Raw genomic sequence first — 21730 nt, forward strand, 5'->3', positions numbered from 1 at the left:
TACTATATTTGTATATATATATTATATATATATATATATATATATATATATATAAGTATACATATATATGTGTATATATATATAAATATATATATATATATATAAATATATATACATATATAAAGATATATATATATATATATACATAAATATATATATATATATATATAAAGATATATATATAAATATATATACATAAATATATATATATATCCCCACCACGCCCCTGGTAGTACCGCGCTCAACTTGTTTCTCCGCGCAGCGGCCTTGCTCGTCAAGGTTCGTGTTTCGGAGCTATAGAGTTAAGAGAGGGTTATAACCACTAATAAGTAGCCTCCTCATCTGTAGTGGCCTTCTCGGCCTTGAAGAGGTGAATATTTAAAAAAATATATATATATATCTATATATACATTTAAATAAGGACTATAGCCATACATTAATTAGGACTTGTGAGTTTTGTATGGATTCATTGAACATATCTATAAAATCTGGAAGAGTAAATCCGCCATCAATTGAACCAATCTGAGTGTTGCTAAAATCACTTAGAAAATCTTTTTTTAATACAAAATTAAACTGCTTTGTTTCACCAATGGTTGTATTTTCACCAGGAACTTTATAGGATTGTGCTGCTACAAAGTAGTTTTCCAAAGATTTTAACAACTTGGTTACTACATTTTCACTGCTCTACATAAATTATAAATTTTGTTACAAAGTTATTAAAATTGTTATTTAATTAAATATTTCAATAAAATTTCAAAACTCAGAGCTATAAATAATTATTACTTCTAGATTGGATGAAGATGCTGATGTTGTTGTTTGAACAACGAGAAAATCTTCTCCTATAAAAAGTTTTAGTTTACATTCTTTATTTAAAAAAAAAAAAAATTAAGAACATAAAATAAAAGATTTACTATACCCGGTATGTTGTAGTCAAAATTAGCCTTAAATAAGTTTGATATGGAATTTACAAATGGTTGAGTCATAGTATCAAAACTGTCTGCTCCAATTAATTTAAGATTCTCTTTTGTAAGAAGATCAGCTAATTTGGTAATAATATTTGCTGCCTGTTCCTAAAAATCAGAAAAGTTAAAAATTTGTTTTAAATGTTAAAAATACCAAAGATATATATATAAAAAAAGTTAAACATATCTTGTTCAAGCTAACCATTTTTATCTTAATGAAAACTATTTAAAATAACTTTTATTTGTTTAAAAATATTACTACTGTGGGTAACAATGTTTAAGAGAATCTTTTAATTACAATCAGAATTATGGACAAACAAGTTTAATTCCATGTAAAACAATAAATTTAATAAGATTATTGATAAAAAAAAAAAAAAATACAGATTCATATAGATGTATTCTATGGAAAAACAACAACAACAATTTAAATAGTTTATGTTCATTTTACATATATGAATAATTTATACTTATTTTAATTTATGTAGGAATAACTTTTTTTTTTTTTACCATTAAAAAAGTTTTTTGATGAAACATTTAATAGTAACTAATTACTGCATGTGAAAAATAGATGCAAGATATTTAAGAATTTTATATTTTTAACAGTACATAATGAATAAAACTGAGTTAAGTATATAATGAATAAATGAAGTCGAGTACATAATGAGTAAAATAGAATATATATCGAGTAATATAAAGTAAAGTATATAATGAACACAGTTGAGTACATAATGAATAAAATAGAGTAGAGTATATAATGAACAAAACAAAGTCGAGTACATAATGAACAAAATAAAGCAGAGAATATAATGAACAAAATAAAGTAGAGTACATAATGAATAAATTAGAGTATATAATTATTAAAATTAGCAAGTTCAAACAAAAGGGTAATAAATCAATAAATAAATTAGAATAAAAGTTTGATACCAATTATTTCAATACCTTTAAATATCTTGAATAGTTAAATCAAGTCGCCTCATAACATCTAGTTGTCATCCAAAATCTTCTAATTTTTTTCTTGTACTTAAAATGTCTTAACTCTTTATAGTTTTGATTTATTAATATCTTTTGTATAATAGAGATGGTTAAATGGAAAACTCTAAATTTTGTCTAACGTACATACAATAAATTGTTTTTATTAGATCTTTATCTGTGTATTTGAATTTATCATTTAGTAAGAGAGTAGATGCAATTAGTAAAGCATATTTGCTTTACTAACTGCATGTATCATTTGGATTATTTCACCTAATAAAGTGTCTTATTCTAGATTTTACTTTTTCATTTCCATCAACTTATCATTGTACAATATGAATTGCTAAAACACAAATATTTTATAATATTTGAGCCAAAGTGAATAACTCAACATTTTCTCAAAATTTAATCCTAATTTCCATATTGTAGACAATTTGTCAAGTTTATTTATGTCATTTTGAAACACTTGAAACCATTTTAAGAAGAAATAAGAACACTAACTATTGTTAGCGTATAAATATTGTTAGCGTATAAATGACATTATTTAAATTTTCTGGCAATTCTAGTAAAAAAAATTATATCTCAAAAAGATGAGGTTCTAGAACAGATTCTTGTGGTACACCACTAAGTATATCAACCTAGTTTGTCACAACTTCACCTATAACTACTCGTTTCTTTCAGCTGTTTTAATTGATTTTTTAAATATTTTTGTGTAAAAAAATTAATTTGAAGGTCCCATTGGTATATTTAAAAAGCATTTTAGGATTTGATTTGAATTTGTTAGTTACACTTCTTTTTAATTGTTTTATATTTCTCTTGATATCATTTTTATTCCTGTTTTAATTCACTATATACCAACTTGAAATGACTTGAGGATTTTTTATATTTGTTGAAATCAGCTGGTTGTGATTTAGTTCATCCTCATGTTGTAAAAGAATGCAGCACATCAATATCATACCTGTTATATTTAGTGTTCAATATAATGTTCACCATGTATCAAAATTAACGAGACCAAAAATAATTTTGTTCTATTTTCAAAACAATTCATTTTTTCCTTTTTAGTTTAATTTAATTGATTACTTGTTAGAAAACTTAGATTCATCCTCAGATTCACCCTGTTTGACATTCCCCATAGTAAAATAGTTTTGTCGTTAAATTTTGTAATAATGAGGTATGGAACATTATTGAGTTTCTTGTAATTAAAAAACTTAACATATTGTCAAAAACTGCTTAAGAAAGTTTTTTTTTAATAAAATTGAAATACAGGCGCATTTGGGCAAGCTTCCAAATGTTAGAGCTTGTATGTACCAAAAAAAAACATTTAAAAGTATAGATTGTTTATAAAAATACTTAAATACCTGAGTTTTAGGAACCAACTCTATTGGGTTGTGTGAGGATAATACCAAAGCATCACCTACTGATTTGAATGAACTCATATCATGGACAGGTGCATTGTTGAGTAAAGTGATCATTTCTGTGCGTGACTTTGAACAATAAAAAAACGTGTAAGCTTGAACATATGAAATAAGAAAAACATTGTTACAATAGAAAAAAATTAACAAATAATTATATGAATAAATAAATTTTTAAAAAATAAAGAAAAAAATTAATTGTTGTCAAAGAAGTTAGATGAATAAGAGCATTGTTAAAAACAAAACAAAAAAAAAAAAAACACAAAAAAACACAAAAAAAAAAACAATATAAAAAGATAATGAGATATTAATAAAAAGAAAACAAACTGCTTGAAGTAGTTATTCAATTTATAATTTAATGAGTTGTATAAAAAAGGAACCTTTTTCTTAAGTTGTTAGAAAATTTGTATGTTCTCTATTCCTTATGGTTGTTTTCAGTTTTAAAATTATCCATTTTTTGTTTTCTTAGGAATAGTATTTTTAGCTGGATATATTTAAATATAGTCTAGCTAGGGTATACTTTAAGATAAAATTGAAATCATAGAATTAGGTTTTTGTTTTTCTCTTTAGAATGTTATATTTTATAACTATATTTAACAATTTCTTTTGTTTTTTATTAAATTCATTAAAAAAAAAAAAGAAAAATTTTTGGGGATGATCATAATTCTCATAACTTCATGGAATTGATTAGGTCAAGAACAACATTACCATAGCAACATACCATGTGGTACTAAAATGTGGCCTTGGTTTGGTACCATTGATGCCTTGAAAAAAAATCACATAATAAAGGTGCTAGTTTCAAAAATGACATAATCTTAAACACAAATGTAAAAAATGGTAATCTGCATTTAGAGTTAGTTTGGTTAGAAAATTTTAAAGCTATATTTAAAGCCATAATTTTAAAGACATAAGAACATGCTACAAAAGTACCAAATGTTATTTATAATCTTAAACAATCTATCAGCCAAGAAAAAACAATGTTGTTCAACCATCACATGCACATCAATTGAAAATATTAACAATAAACATTCTCTTGGAAATTATTCAACATTCTAATTATAAATGTTTTGTTAACATCAAGTCAAAAAAAAAAAAACTTATTCCACTATCAAATGCTCTCAAGTTGAAAAATAAATGTTTTATTAACATTAAGTCAAACAAAAAAAAAACTTATTCCGCTATCAAATGCTCTCAAGTTGAAAAATAAAAACAAAAACAAACAAGCAAAAAAATATAAATAATATAATACTTTATTTTTTTTAACAATTATTATAATATTATGTTTGATTCAACTTATTATAGAATATATTTATTGAAGAAACCTTTATAAACAGAATGCGAATAAAATCTTTACAAACATAGCATTGAAGAAGTAACAATTTAATGACAACCAGTCAAATAATACTAGATCTTTACTATTTTTTTTTAGTTTAATACAAGGCTGCACAATAATCACTGTAAATGTTACTTGCAGATTACAAAACAGAAAATATAATAAAATCAAGATTTAAACCAAAACCCTTGACCATGTCATGTCAAACTGAACAGCGTACTAAATACATATTATAATTTTTTATCTTGTAAGATATTTGACATATTCCCAAACAGTAGTACAAATTCCAAAAAGTATTTGTGATTTTTAAACTCTCAAAAAGTAAACCTTACCTTTTGCAAATAATAAATTTCATGTTGCTTTTGTAGATTAATAGCATCAATATCAACCATGTTTGTAAACATATTTAAAGGTGTAAGTGTGTTACTAGAATAAGTTGATGAGTTTAGGTTGATAGCAGAGCTAACTGCTTGAACAACATTAGCAATACTTTGTGTATCATTGGAGTGCATCCCAGCCAACAATGCTGTTAAATTAATAGGTTTATTACTGGGTTGCACCTGTAAATAAGTTTAAAAACTTAAAAATAATTCTTCTAAACATAAAATATTAAGAAATAAATTGTGACGCTCAGGAACAAAATACAGTTTAATGCTTAGTTTATGAAACAAATTTAGATTGTTTTAAAAGTTTGATTATCTAACCAATTGCTTTTTAGTGTAACTTTAGACAAACCTTGTCTATAGTGGATAAAAATTATTTTTAATTAAACAAAATTAATTTCACAATTATTTTTAATAGATAAAAAAGATTGAAATGTTGTTATTTTTGATCATTTAAATTATAAGCACATAATAACTAGATTATTACTTATTGTATTTTAAATGTATCCTAAGTAATGTTTTTAGAAATAATCAAATAATTATTTGATTATTTTAAAAAGCATTACTTATGACATGTTTAAAAAAAAAAAACTGTTTAAGGTTAAACAAATAACAACAAAAACATGCGGTACTGCTGTAGTAAAAGAGTACTCACTTTGTAAGCAAGTTTGATCTTCAACTTTAACAACTCTGTTAGCACTGCACACATTGAATTAAAGGATGTTGAGAAAAAAAACCTTTATGTAATAACTTTATATTTAATTGTTTAATTGTAATTTGTTTTACTTCTTTGAAAAATCAAATGAAAAACCTAAATTTAAATTTTTAACAAATAACCAATAATTAGAATTACTTTTCTTAAACGTTTTGTTTGCTTTAGAAATCTTAGAATCAAATTTTTTGAAAACCTGAATCATTTAAAGTATTAAATCAGATTTTATTGCAGAGCGTCATGCTTATAAAATGTGAATAGATAAAAACTATAGAAAATTAAAACATCTACTTTAATGAAAAGTTGGTTGTATTCTTTGTATGCATTGTATTTATTATATACTTTAATAATGATGTTAATTTTGTAATCATTATTTTCATCACCAGGACCCATCACAAAGTCAATTAAACTCGGTTGATCTATAGTTGCAGCATTAAGCATAGGATAATCAACAGTTGTTGTACTACTGAGCTTCATTTGATGAAAATGATTAGTATTATAAAAAAATTTGTAGCTCAGAAAGCCATCTAAATCAATCCAATTGTAGCAGACAAGTTTAAAATAGGTTTCTAGGGCATAGCCATCAGTTGGACTGTATAAAAAAAATATATTTATCAAATAGAATTGAATTTAAGAAAGATTTAAGATTGCTGTACCATCAGTCTGTCTGTTAAGAAAAATCATAAATATCTATAACAGTATTAAATATTATTTAAGATATTAAAAATATTTTTATTATTGTGTTATAAATATTCATGTAAAAATTATTAGGCTTCATGTATCTGTCTTAGTGATATCACTATCAAAACTATAACTTTATATCAAAATTTATTACTTTTGTTAAAATTATATAAACTTTCTTAATAGAAATGTATACATTTCTGTTAAGAAATAAATGCATTTCTGTATTTCTGAAGAAAAGAAAACAATAGAGGCATTTTAAATATTTCAGTCTTGTAACACTAAGACATTATTTACAACAAGAGTATTTACAACACAAAAGTAGTGAAACAAAGCAAAAAAATAACTTAAGATTAACTTTAATGATAAGCAACAAATAAATCAGACAACAACAGCAACTTCAACAATAACAAAACCAAGTCAATGGTAAAAACCTCCTTAAAGTTTTAAACAAACCTTTAACTTGTCAAAATGGTACCAGAGTTAAAATTCAAAATACAAGACTTGGCTTTATCAAAGATGCAAACTATGGTGATATGAAAAATACATCTAGTTTCATTGGGTAGAACGAAATTTTTTTTCTTCAGTCAAACAAAGTTTATTAAAAAAACTAATGAAAAACTTTAACTCGATTTGTATATATTTAGAAACAGCTCAAAACTCTTTGCAACTTGAAAAAAAAAATTAAACTATATCTTTAAATGACTTTAAATCTTGAATTTAAATTCTGCTCAGAATACTAACAAAACCCTCTGAGAACCCAAAAAGTACAAAGCATGGTTTTAATATTGAACACTGGCTTCATTTCTTCTTAGAAATTAGTGTGTGATTAAACTCTTATTATAAAAAGAAGAGTATGAAATGGGAGTGAAAATTTTGACTACAGCCACTAAAGGTTTATATATAACAAAGAATAATAGTACTTTTCTAAAATGCAACTCTATCTTGAAAACATTTATAAAGTGCAAGATTAACAAAGAATTATTATATAACTACTACTAAGCAACTACTATTATATATCAATACTATCCTTCTTCTTTATCCTACTCCCTCCTAGAATCATTTATTATTTTAAAACTAAATGGGTTATTTTTTAATAACATTTGAAAAAAAAAAAAAGATGGACATCTAAATTACACAAACAACATCAAAAACACAAAATACCTCTAGTCATAGTGTAATGAACAACTATTTAAATACAAATTATTGAAAAAAAATTTGAATACAAATTAATTATCAAATATTTAAATACAAAACGCTGCATTTATAAAACACAACTGAATAGAATACAAAAGTAGACAAAAAATACAAACGATTGAAAAAAAAAAATTGAATACAAATTAATGACCAAATATTTAAATACAAAACTTTGCATGTATAAAACTCAATTGGAAACAAGAATGCAACACAATATAGAAAATTTTCTATATTTAAAGTAGACAATATTTTTTTACTTTAATTTCTGTTTTATAAACATACATATTGTCTGAATAAACCTAAATCCTTTATAAATTTATGCAATGACAGCTTATACTTTATACTTGATACTGAATTTTTATACTGATATTAAATTTTTGAACACTGAGAGATAATGCTATGAAACTTAAAAATTATTGATGAATATAAGTCCTAAATCCTTTGTAAATTTATGCAATGACAGCTTATATTTTATACTAGATACTTAAGTACACAAAAAAAAATCTGATTGTAAAGTGCACGAAGCTCAAGAAATACAGAGGTACTAATGATTTTTTACATTTTTGCGTAAAAAAGAAAGAAGCTGAAGTCAGTTAATTTTAAACCGTTTTTAATGTTCAAAAATTTTGTATAATTTTATGAGCTGATAATAAACCACAATCCAGCAAAAATCTCTAATAACAAATTTGTGTTAAAAGAATTTTTATTAATTGATGTTTTCTTATATATAGGTACTTAGGTAGAAGTTTTTTTTATTAATTTGTATTAATATATAACTATACTTCTTAACTGAACTCCTCAACTTCTTAAATTCTCAAACAACTTTAACTGACCTTAGGTATGCAGTACTAAATTTGCTTCCACATTTGGAGATATTTTTATTTCAATAGCATCAGTATGTATGTATGATTTTTGTTTTTAAAAAACATTAGTTATTCTATTTTATATTTATATTGATATACTTTTTAGATTACAAGTTTAATTCTTTAATTGTTGGTCCAACAGTAAAATAAATAACTTTTTAGGGTTTCTGAAACAATAAAAAAATAAACAACTAAACATAAATACATAAAACCACAAAAAAGGTAATCTTTTCATAGTAATAAAAAAAACGTCTGCCCATATTTTTTTTATAATTTCAAAATCAAATCAAAATAAAGATCTAAAAACAATGCTTACTTTATGTAACAAACTCCTGAAGATGGTTGAGAACATGTGATCCTTGTAAAATTAAACAACAATCGTTTTAATGAATCAGAGAATCCAACTTCTAATGTAAAAGTGTATTTTTTGTTTTCGAGAAGTATGTCTTTGTTAATTACAAGACTGGGGATCAGAAAACCAGTTGTGGTAGCATTTGGAGACAAAATTTCAGAAGGAATATCTCCTGCATCATCTGTTATCATCCATTTTGCTGTTAGTCTTAAAGATGCAAAAAGAAGCAATTATAAAATTTCACGATGATCAATTGATTGCCTATGAACGATTCACTAAACTAATTTAAACAAATTAAGTTACCTTTGAGAACCACAATCTTCACAGAAGTATGAATAAATTACTCGATCTTTAAAATTTAGTTTTGTATCACAATTTGAAATGCATCTAATAAACAAGCTTTTTTATTAATTTGTATTAATATATAACTATACTTCTTAACTGAACTCCTCAACTTCTTAACTTCTCAAACAACTTTAACTGACCTTAAAAAATGGAAACAATCATATCATTTTAACTTTTAATAAATCATATAACAATGAAATTTTGTCTTTAAAATTTTAATATTTTTTTTTAAAAAGCATTTAATACAAACTTTCTTAGATTCAGAAAGTGTTAAAAGAAATTTTAATCTTTTTTTTTTTTCAAAATCAAGTTATTTTCTACTGGTCTTCAAAAGTCTTTTTTCATGATTCATACTAATTTAAATCTGGACTAATATTTATTTTTTTTATCTAAGGAAGTACTAGGAGGCTAAGTGGGAAGGATAATAAAGCATAGCTAAGTGGTGTTAAGAGCCCCAATAGTAATTGTGTTAGTGACAACCATGCTGCAAAACACTATTAAATTTCTTTACCAATCTACAACCCTCGGAATTAAGAAAGATGAGGTCGACATTGCCAAATGTTGACCTTAAATCCAAGGGCTGAATCTATCATAAGTGTTATTATTTAACAGCTGATAAGTATGTGTTTGCTTGTGTAAATACAGCTGATAAGCATGTGTTTGCTTGTGAAAAAAGAGCTGATAAGTATGTGTTCGCTTGTGTAAAAACAGCTGGTAAGTATGTGTTTGTTTGTGTAAAAAAAATTCTTTAAATAATAAGTTGTTTTATAAGGTTTATGATTAAGAAAAAGTTACAAATGAAACTACACAAAAAAAGTAAACTTAAATTTTCCTAAAGTTTATATTGTTTATTTTGTTTTTCTAGTTTTTACTTAATGTCTTTAGATTCTTTGCTTGTTTGTTTGTATTTTGTTGTTATTAAGTATGTTTGCTGAAGGTAACTCTTTTTTAATGATTTTTTTTAATCAACAGTGTCTCACCAATTTTTGTAACTTGTTAACTTACATCTCTTTTTAAATAAATAAATTTACCATTACTAACTGAATAGAGCTAGGCCAGACTATGCAGTCTGTTACACAAGCTAACCTAGCCTACACCTTGACATGCAGGATAATAGAGTTTTAAGAGCAGTACAACACTTTTATTCAATTACTCATCACCAATTTATCATAAAGATGACTTATACTTACATTCTGGAATAAATTTTTTTGTATAAAAGTAAACTAAAAACATAAGGAAAGAAATTTTAGTCAGATCACTTTTGTTTTTAGTTGAAAATAAAAATGAAAAGTTTAATTATTAACTGTAAATATATTGACATTGATTAACTGAATATTGTAAATGGTTGTCACTAAAAGTCTATAATGTGAACATGCAGTGACTATTACTATTGTGTTAATATTGAAAAATTGTTAATATTGATGTTTTATTTTTATTATTATTAGTCAAGATGAATTAATTTTTTTTTAAAAAAGTTGTTTAACTTTTCCTTAATTTTATAACTCTGAAACACAAATTTTTACAGACAAGGCCATTTTAGGGAGAAAAAAGTTGAGTGTTGAACTTCCAGGAAAGTGTTGGGTTTTAATTCTTTACCAATAATTTATGAAGCAATAACTATCACATCTTAATTGATTACATTATATAATAACTTAAAAAAAAAGTGATTTCCCAAAAATATAAGGAAATCAATTTTAAAACAAACTAAATAACAAATTAAAGTAATAAAACTAACCTAACAGAAACAGTTGGTAGTCCACCAGCAATTATTTGAAGTTCTTGAGTGAAACAACCTGTTTTGTTTTTGTATGATGACTTGAAATCTTTCCCAACATTCTTTGTTCCACAAACTTTAACATGATAATTTATACCCTCAAGAAACTGTTGTGTACTAAAAGATACTTCTGAACTAATAGACGGAATGCTTATCCAATTTTGATCAAAACATGTGTCACTAAAATAAGTCAAGTTCAAAGATTTATAGTTTGCCATAATTTCTTGAGCATATGAAAAATTTGAAGCAACTTTACATTTCCAATTGAAGGAGATTTTTTGAGTTCCAATCATTGGATCATCTGGATCATAACTAGACTTTGCACTTATTGTAAAATTTTGGTACAAGGTTTCATTTCCAATTTTCTTTTTATGAGCAATAGAAGAAAAAAATCCATTATCAATTTCCATATACAAAGGAGAAAATATAATATTAATGTAAGCAGTATAAAAATTTGTGATATGTCCATAATTATATTGCAACGTTAATATATAAATGCCAATATCAAGTGAATTTTTTTTAATTGAATAAGTAACTTTTTGCTTGGATAAAAAGCCATTAACAGTAGTGTTTGAAGTGGAACTTGCAAGATTCCATTTAAAACTGTAACTTTCAGATTTACAAAAACTATTAATATTTTCCACAAATGCTGTTACATCACCTCCAATACTTCGTATAATATTCATTGGACTTGTAGTGGTTCCATAATAAAAACTGACTTCAGGCACTGAGCAATTTTTTACTATTATTTGAACCAAAAAGCTTGAATTCTGCATCAAGTTGTAACATGTTACATTAACATTGTAGTGGTTTTCTTTATTATACTTATGCTGTATTTGAAATGGAACTGGATTTTGATTCATGGTTTGATTTTCAATTTCATAAATACCATCTCCCCAATCAATTAAGTATGTCATATGCAATCCTTTATTTTGATTTATGCTTAAAATTAAATTTTTATTTAGAGATAAGTAAATATTCTTATTTAGCGAAATAACCGGATTTGTTATGACATTTAACGGAGACAACAAACAAAAAACAGTTACATCTGTGGAATTATAAACTAACGCAGTGTCCAAACTACCCTTTGAGTTTGCAAAAAAAATTGATGCACTTGCATTGATTGTAAACACATTACATGTGAAATACCTGCATTAAAAAAAACACAAAAGTAATGTAATATTTAAATTTAAAATTAAAGTCCCATATATATATATATATATATATATATATATATATATATATATATATATATATATATACACATGGGCAAATCCATTTTTAACTTATGTTACACGCGCAACAACTGAAATATTTGCCTATTTAAACTGTAAATTAAACTTTGAGCTATTTTGTATGAAAGCCGTTAGTCTAAAGAATAAAATGAGCTAAAAAGTTTAGAGTTTGGCCAAAAGAGAGCAAACTTATTACTGAAAATGCCACTTAACTTACATGACACGGAAAACAAGTTAGAAAAATTGCTTCAACTTTTAGGTCAGATTTCTGTAAATCAGTAAAGTGGTTTGTATTAGAAACTTTCACAAGATGTTGAGAACTCTAAAAAAAAAAAAACTTGTTTTTTTGATACTATGTATTTAACTTATGTTACATCACTCGTTATCAAATCGAAAACAGTTTTTCTGCAAGACCAAGAGCAACTTTAAAAAATTACTTTAGTATTACACCTTTATTTAAATAAGAAAATCCGTTTGTTGTTTGGTTGTTGGTTTGTTGAAGTTTTTACTAACACTTCTTTTGTTTATACATATTTTCATTAGGTTGAATTTTTAAAATGCAAAGTATTTACATTTAAAATCCCTTAAAATATTTTTGACGTAAAAACTACTATCACAGTTTAGGAGGGAGAGGGGTATGTGATTGTATATGTTTAGGTATATGTGATCATTTGTGACAGGAGGGAAGGGGTTGAGAATTGACAAATATAGGGTGACGTACTTTATGGATGACCCCCTAAATTGCATTTACTAACGATTTGTTCTACTAAAACAAAAATAAAAAAGATTTTAACTAACTTTTTTATATTAGGGTAATTTCATTATAAATCATGCAAAAAAAATATTTTTGACACCTTACATCTCAGAATTTGTTCATTTTTACCTCACTTGCAGTCCATATTAAAAAAATAATAACTGCAAAAATTTTAGTTAAAAGTACACATGGATTCCAGAGATATTGTCAATTAAAATAATGCTGACTCAGCATAATAATGGCTTTATAATGGCTTGGGGAAATTTTCTAAAATTTGATACCCCAATAGATTTTTACTCATTATTGTGGGAGGTAAAATGAAGACTGTGGCCTAAAATCCAGAATAAAAAGTTTAATTGTATACCATTATTTTATCTTGGGTCTACTGAAAAAAATTAGATTTATCAACTGTCTCTCTAATACTTGATCAAAATTTGCGCCTAAAAATTGTGTCTTTTTAGAAAAATTTAAATTTTGTAATAAAAGCAATTGAAATGTTTTTTAAAACATTTATTTGAATAAAGACGTCAAATTTATTGACTAGTTTAGGACGATTATAGCCATAGGCCAAGGGAGGGTCAGAGGGCCTCTGACCACCTCTGCCCCCTTCCCATCTCCCTGGATTTTTTTTTTTTAAATACATTAAATGATATAGTAATAAATAATTATTAAAAAATAATTATCAAATTGGTGAATGCTTACCTCATATATCAAAAACAAGCACATATTTTGTTTTGTTCTTTTCAAAGGTTGTACTTTGCTTGTTTGCATTTTCTTAAAGAATGATTGTGAATTTTGTTGTTTTTGTATTTTTTTGGCAGGTAATATAATAAATAATAAACATATTTAATATGGAAAAATGTGACATTGGAAAAAGTCTTAACATTCATTGCCAAAAAACTGAATTTTCTAGAAAACAAGGTTTTGTTTAATTCAAAGATCTTTTTTGTGAAAAACAAGAAGAAATAATATGGCGAGCAAATTTAAAGGAAAAATATTGTTCAATAAGAATTATATGTTGTTATCATGAGCAATTCTATGAAAAATATTTTGAAAGAATAATTACAAAGTGTTGCAATTCTTTGGAAAACACAAGGAAAGTAAAAAAATTGCTATAAAAGGTAATCTAACATTACTTACAACAGAATTGTTATGGAAATTAAAAGAAAAACATTTAATTATTTATAAAAAGTTTTATATTTTCATTTATTTTAAAAACTTAAAATTAAATTTGTTTCTTAGGTAATACAAAGATTTCCCAAGACTTGGCGAAATTTTTGCAACGAAATAATGTTTATGTAACCCCAGGTTGGAAATTCTGAAGTAAATGTTACAAAAAAGCAGTAGAAACTGGAAGCAGTAAATGTTACAAAAAAGCAGTAGAAACTAAAAACAGTAGAAAATGTTACAAAAAAGCAGTAGTAGATGGAGATTTAAATTCACAGGAGGAATGGGAATCAAAAAGTGAGAAAAAAGTTAGATACCACTATAGAATTGCTTGGAATTTCACCAGTCAAACTAAATAGTCTTTTAAAACACAGCAAATTGCCTGCAGCAAAACAAAAGTTTGAGAGCACCATTGACAGAGTTGCAAAAATGGTCTCATTAGCATATAGCATTAAAGAAACTTCTTTAAAAACAGAAATAAAAAGCCTCATTTCAAACAACAACATTAACAATGACCATGATCTAGACATTTTAATGTATGAAATAAATAAAAAAATTTCAGAGACTGACTCTTATTGCCATAAGGTGCAAATGCTAACACTCACACCAAAATCATGGACAAGTACAAAGATATCAAGCTACTTTGAAGTGTCTGAGTATCTTGTTCGAACTGTGAGAAAAGTTAAAAATGAGCATGGAATTCTATTATTGCCCAAAAAAAAACAAATGGAAACCCACTTTTACCAGAAACAGTTAATTTAGTGATTAACTTTTATCAAAGTGATGAATTTTTGAGAATGATGCCAGGAAAAAAAGATTTTGTAAGTGTTAAGAAAAACCTACATGTTTAATAAAGATTATTGCTACTCAATTTTAATGAACTACATGTTGCATTTAAAAAATACTACCCTAATGTCAAAGTCAGTTTGTTCAAGTTTCGCACTCTTAAACCCAAATGTTGTATTACAACTAATGTGCCAGGTACTCATAATGTATGTGTATGCATACATTGCCAAAATACAAAATTTCTCATTGATGCCATTAGGTGGAATAAAAGTTATAAAGATTTCATGGCATTGATTGTTTGTTTGTAAAAGACATTTCAAATGCTTTTATTACAAAATTTAAATTTTTCTAAAAAGACACAATTTTTAAACGCAAATTTTGATCAAGTATTAGAGAGACAGTTGATAAATCTAAGTTTTTTTAGTAGACCTAAGATAAAATAATGATATACAATTTTTTATTCTGGATTTTGGGCCACAGTCTTCATTTTACCTCCAGAAATCATGAATTTACAAGTCAATAATTTTGAACAAAATTGGATAAACAAGGCATTTGACATGAGACAATCATGTCTTGTGGGTGCTCTTTTTGGATTCCGCAAGTAAAAGTCTATTGGGGTATCAAATTTTAGAAAATTTCCCTAAGCCATTATAAAGATACTATATGTCAAAGTTGCTTTGCAGTTGCTTTAGATAATCACTAAAATGCTGAGTAAGCATTATTTTAATTGACGATATCTCTGGAATCCATGTGTACTTTTAACTAAAACTTTCGCAGTTATCATTTTTTTAATATGGACTGCAAGTGAGGTAAAAATGAACAAATTCTATGACGTAAGGGTGTCATGGTCTGGATGATTTCATATGGAATGACCCATTAGAAGAATAGCAAATTATTATTATTATTATTTTCATGTCTAAATATAAATATTAATATAATTCTTATTTTTATTTATTTATGTATATTTAATAAAAAAAAACGATATGAAAAATTTTAATTTACATCAAAAAAAAGAATTTTATTCTAAATTCTCCTAATATAAAATTTCACTTTAAATCTTGTCAACCCAACGCAACAAAATAAGAATTGCGTAACGACATTATTCATTTTGCAAACAAAAACTTAACAAAAAAGTGCCAGAACTTTAGTAAATGCATGTAATTTTAACTTACGTTACACAAATTTGAAATAAAAATGTGCTTTAATCATTATTCAAACTTTAAAATAAAAACGTAGCATTTAATATTCTTTCGTAAATATTATTAAAAAAAGTTGAGTTTTTTTAGCAAAATTTTAGAAAAAACAAAACTTTATCATGTTTTTGTTAACTTACGTTACATGAAAATTGCAAAAGTTCTTTCGTTATTTTTATAAAATATTATTTATTTTATAAAGTATAAAATCTGACCAACAACAATTTGAACATTTTAGCTCCATTTTCATTTTGTGCATTAGGTTTTAAATATGAAGTGATTTAAACTATGAATTACAACACAATATGATCAGCTTATGTTTTTTTTTAATTTGACTTTTTTAACTTCATTTTTAGAATTTGAAATTTAATACAAATTTTAAATCATTGTTCTACTGTATTTGAGTTTATGAGTTGAGTTAAAACATGAGAAATGTGCAGCAATTGTGCAAAAAAAAAATAAACTGTTGCTTAATATCATTATGCCTCTTTCTAGGCCTAGAAACCATTGCCAGATCACAAGATTTTGGGGCTTGAGACTATTATGTTACAGCAGGGTCCCAAAACTAACATATTAACATAAAAAGGAAATAAACAAAATTTTTAACTGAAAAAAATGGGACCCCTAAAACTGCAGTACCTAGGAATATATACTGATTCCCCCTCCCCCATCCTCATTAAGTCAGCTCTACTAGAAGCCAATTTCTCAGAAATACAGTGGCAATCTGAAGCTTATATATATATATATATGTATATACATATATATATATATATACATATATATATATACTTATATATATATATATATATATATATATATATATATATATATAAATTATATATATATATATAAATATATATAGATATAACTTATATAAATATATATATATAACTTATATATATATATATATATATATATATATATATATATATATATATATATATATATATATATATATATATATATATATATATATATATATATATATATATTCATATATATATATATTCATATATATAAATTAAACATTAAAATTACAATTAGAATTACAGTGGCATGAGTTCTAATGACTCCAAGGAAACAAAATTTTTAATGTTTTGAAAGTATAACGTGACGTAAACCAACCAGGATCAATCTTTGGTATCAAAAAGAGGAAATAAGGAACTTATTTTTGTGCCTGCACTTCGATATTATTTCACTCCTTGGATTTAATAGGTTTTCTCTTTTATACACCAAAATTTGAAACTTCTCGTTCAAACAAAGGTTACAAACTCTTGCTGTTGGATTGTATGGTTTGCATTTTTTAACAATCTTCCATCTGACAAAAGGTGTTTAGTTTTTTTCTTTTAATTTCCATACTTCTTTTGATAACTCTGTATCGTTCTTAAAAATATCTCAATACCATCAGAGAAAGAATATATTTTACAATTACTGGCAAAAACCGAAACGCTTATTAAAAGAATGAGGTGGAAAGCACTTTTTTTCATAAAGAAACAATGGAATGAAAAAGATTCTCTCGATTACGTTAACTACGGTACTAACTCTTCTAAATGTCCTCCGCAAATTAAGGAAATGTGTGCTTTCAAAAATAATTTAATTAATCTTGTTAAAACTATCAAATTTCGGAAAATCAACAATGTTTTCCAAGAAAAAATAGCAAACGATGTAAAATCTATATGAACCTCGAAAAAAACTTTAAATCTAGTCGATAAAACATCAAACATGTACAAACTATCCAAAGATCAATACAACCATCTTCTTAATAATGCAATTGCTTCCACGTATAAAAAAGCGGACTCTAAACTCAAAGATCAAGTAAATAAACAAGGTAAAAAAATTTTAATTAACCATGATGTATAGAATAAAATCGAAATTAATGGTACTGCAGATTGTTTCATAACTCTAAAAGACCATAAAGAGAACTTCCTAGATAAACCAACTGTTAGACTTATTAATCCTGCTAAAAATGAGATTGGAAGGATTTCAAAATCTATTGTATCCAACATTGATTCAGAGCTGAGAAAGAAACTATTTGTGAACCAATGGCAAAACACTCAAAATGTTATACATTGGTTTCAAACCATAAAAGAAAAGCAATTCTGTAAGTTCTTAGTCTTTGATATTAATGATTTTTATCCATCAATTAATGAAAACCTACTAAAAAATGCAATAACTTTTGCAGAGCAACATCTAACAATAAATAGCGAACAAAAGAGTTTTATACACCATGCAAGAAAATCATTATTATTTAGCAATGGAACTGCCTGGATTAAAAAAAAGGAAGGATTATTCGATGTCACTATGGGGGCCTTTGATGGCGCGGAAATTTATGAATTAGTTGGGATTTTTATTTTGCATCAAATCTCGCAGTTTTATGATAAAAGCAATTTCGGTATATATCGAGATGATGGACTAGCTACATTTAGGAATAAAAATGGTCAGGAAATGGAGAGGATAAAGAAACATTTTGTACAAATTTTTAAAAATAACAATCTTCTTATCTCTATTAAATGTAATTTGAAAATAGTTAACTATCTCGATTTGACGCTAAACCTTAACGATGGTTCTTTTCAGCAATATCGCAAACCAGATAATATACTGAATTATATACATATTAGTTCTAATCATCCATCGAGTGTAAAAAAAAGTATTCCTAAGACTATTGAATTAAGATTATCAGCAGCATCGTCAAGTGAATCGATTTTTAAAGAAAGTATTCCTCCTTATCAAGGAGCCTTGAAAAATCGGGTTACAATTGGGAACTTACATACCATCCAAGTATAAAATCAACAAACGGCAACCATAAACACAAGATAATTTGGTATAATCCTCCTTTCAGTGCAAATGCTGTTACAAAAATAGGTAAATGATTTTTGAACCTCATCGACCTCCACTTTCCCGTTAACCCCAGACTTCGTAAAATATTTAATAGAAATACAATCAAAATAAGCTATTCTTACATGCCAAACATAAAATCCATTATCAACTCTCACAATAAAAGCATTTTACATAAGGAGGCAAAAACTAATGAAATAAAATGCAACTGCATTGACAAAACCAAATGTCCAATGAACAACCATTGCCTTTCCAACAACATTGTTTATCAGGCCACCATCTATTCAAACAATCCGGAGTATAAAGAAAAAGTGTATTTTGGACTTCGCGAAACACTTTTTAAAGTTCGGTATGCAAACCACTTAAAATCTTTTAATGCAGTTAGGTACAAGAATGATACAGAGCTATCAAAAGAAGTATGGAAATTAAAAGAAAAAAACTAAACACCTTTTGTCAGATGGAAGATTGTTAAAAAATGCAAACCATACAATCCAACAGCAAGAGTTTGTAACCTTCGTTTGAACAAGAAGTTCCAAATTTTGATGTATAAAGGAGAAAACCTATTAAATACAAGGAGTGAAATAATATCGAAGTGCAGGCACAAAAATAAGTTCCTTATTTCCTCTTTTTGATACCAAAGATTGATCCTGGTTGGTTTACATCACGTTATACTTTTAAAACATTAAAAATTTTGTTTCCATGGAGTCATTAGAACTCATGCCACCGTAATTCTAATTGTAATTTTAATGTTTAATTTTTAATTTTGTAATATATGGCTGATGATTGCTGTTAGGCATGAAACTTAAAGTTCCATAATAAAAGTTTTTTCTTTATCGTTTTTAATTATAATTATAAATCGCTCTTATTTATTGTTTTGAAATTTATAGATAATCAAAAAAAATTTCATAAATATTGAGCACTTTTCAACGAACAAGAGTTTTGTATTATTTTAATACAACACTAAATCAAACGATATATATATATATATATATATATATATATATATATATATATATATATATATATATACACATACATACATATATATTTACATATGTATATATATACATATATACATACATAAATACATACATACATACATACATACATAAATACATACATATATATATATATATATATATATATATATATATATATATATATATATATATATATATATATATATATATATTCAAAAAAAGGTAATGAAGATTTTTTTTTTTAATTTTTAAAAATCCTAAGGGCCTTTCAAAAAGTTAATCAAAAAAATTCTGCCAAAATAAATCAGCAACTGCTAAAACGATAATTCAATATTATTTATTTCTACATATAGTGTAGCAAAAATGAGGGTTTTTGTAGGTTCTTAGTAGTTGTCCTAGCAAAAGTTCTTCTTTTACACCTTATTGTCCAGTTGATCTTTCTGACTGCTGCTTACTATCTAAACTTATGGTTCCTTAAATGTCTATTAGTTCCTTAGACTTTTGTCTAGAAACTAATTTTGAGTGGATTTAAGGTACTTATCACACATATATAATTCTATATATATATATAAGAATGATTTAGATTATCTAAGTTCTGCTAGTTACACCAGTGACAATTTAGGCAAAGAAATAGATATTGACTTAAAGCAATTTTAATGTATTTGGGTAAGTTTTGGCACCACCCAAATTCGAAAGTTTAGAACTTTTTTATTTTTAATTTTTTTCTATTGGTAAACATTGCTTTTTTTTGCAGAAAAATGCTTTTATTTGTCAGTGTTTTCATTAATGTAACCTTATGACACACACCAGCATGGGGGTACCGTCACCCAAATTATTTTTATAGAATAACTCTTCAGATAGTTTTAAATTTTACTTACTGGGACTAGCAAAAGGTTTATACTATTTAAAATTGTATCTTTTAATGAATGAATTTCAAAATCTGACTGACAAACACAAAAAAGAAATAAATGTTATGGCTTTATTAATTTGTCTTTTCTATACATGGTGGTTTCTAAAAGCAAAGCTAGGTTCTTTGACACCTGCACGAGTATACAGCTTTTTAATATTTTATTAATAAGTTAGAAAGTTCATTATTGATTAAAGAGATTTAAAATGTTAATTAATACTATTTATTAAGATATAAAAGCTTACTGGTAAATTTTAAGAATGGAATCTACTTGGTAAAGATTTGAAAAATGGAATCTACTTGGCTCTCGAGCTTTTCAAACTCTATTCTCAGATTTACTTGATATCTGGATCCCACTTTGGTAGTTTTTTCCCAAGCAGATAAAGAATGTAGAGAAAATGGAGATATGGCTAAAAAACTTTACAGTTAACAAAAATATCCAAGAAACAGTTTTCCTTTGGAGGGCCAAATAGTGGACTAAGCTATATTGAACAGCCTTAACTTCAATAAAGGTGAGCCTCCTAGTTTGACTTCATTAATAACAGACAAGTAGTGGCTAGTTTTTGACAAGTTTAGGCATGGAAGGGCAGAAACTCAAGGAATGAAGACCCAACTAGATTTTTTGGAAATTCAACAAAAAAACTTGAAAATATTATTTTTAACACTTCCTACAAATTGTCTTAAAAATGGTGCAAAACTCCCTACTAATTAACCCTTTTACCCCTTGAGGGAACCCTTAGAATTTGCAAAATTTAAAAAGAAAAAAAATTTTAGTACTAAATCATGGTCTGGGCAGGTGATAAGCTAGGGCTCTTTTTTTTGAAACACCTTACAATATTACAACAACACCATTCTTTTTTCCAGTGTTAATGCTAGTGGTATCTGCAAAT

At 25.9% G+C, this 21730-nt stretch overlaps 1 protein-coding gene across 3 annotated transcripts in view; it reads right to left on the minus strand.

The window, feature by feature from the left end:
- Positions 1–21730, minus strand: part of LOC100210397 (uncharacterized) — a 105339-nt gene that overhangs the window by 43658 nt on the left and 39951 nt on the right. For all 3 annotated transcript variants that reach the window (XM_065804166.1, XM_065804167.1, XM_065804168.1), the window contains 9 exons: positions 10945–12132; positions 9168–9251; positions 8829–9071; positions 6063–6363; positions 5009–5236; positions 3290–3415; positions 917–1070; positions 784–839; positions 436–684 (listed from right to left, as the gene is read on the minus strand). In XM_065804166.1, coding sequence (XP_065660238.1) covers positions 436–684; positions 784–839; positions 917–1070; positions 3290–3415; positions 5009–5236; positions 6063–6363; positions 8829–9071; positions 9168–9251; positions 10945–12132 — 2629 coding nt within the window. The remainder of the gene's footprint in view (positions 1–435; positions 685–783; positions 840–916; positions 1071–3289; positions 3416–5008; positions 5237–6062; positions 6364–8828; positions 9072–9167; positions 9252–10944; positions 12133–21730) is intronic.

Source organism: Hydra vulgaris, chromosome 08 (genome assembly GCF_038396675.1).
Source record: "Hydra vulgaris chromosome 08, alternate assembly HydraT2T_AEP".
NCBI lineage: Eukaryota > Metazoa > Cnidaria > Hydrozoa > Anthoathecata > Hydridae > Hydra > Hydra vulgaris.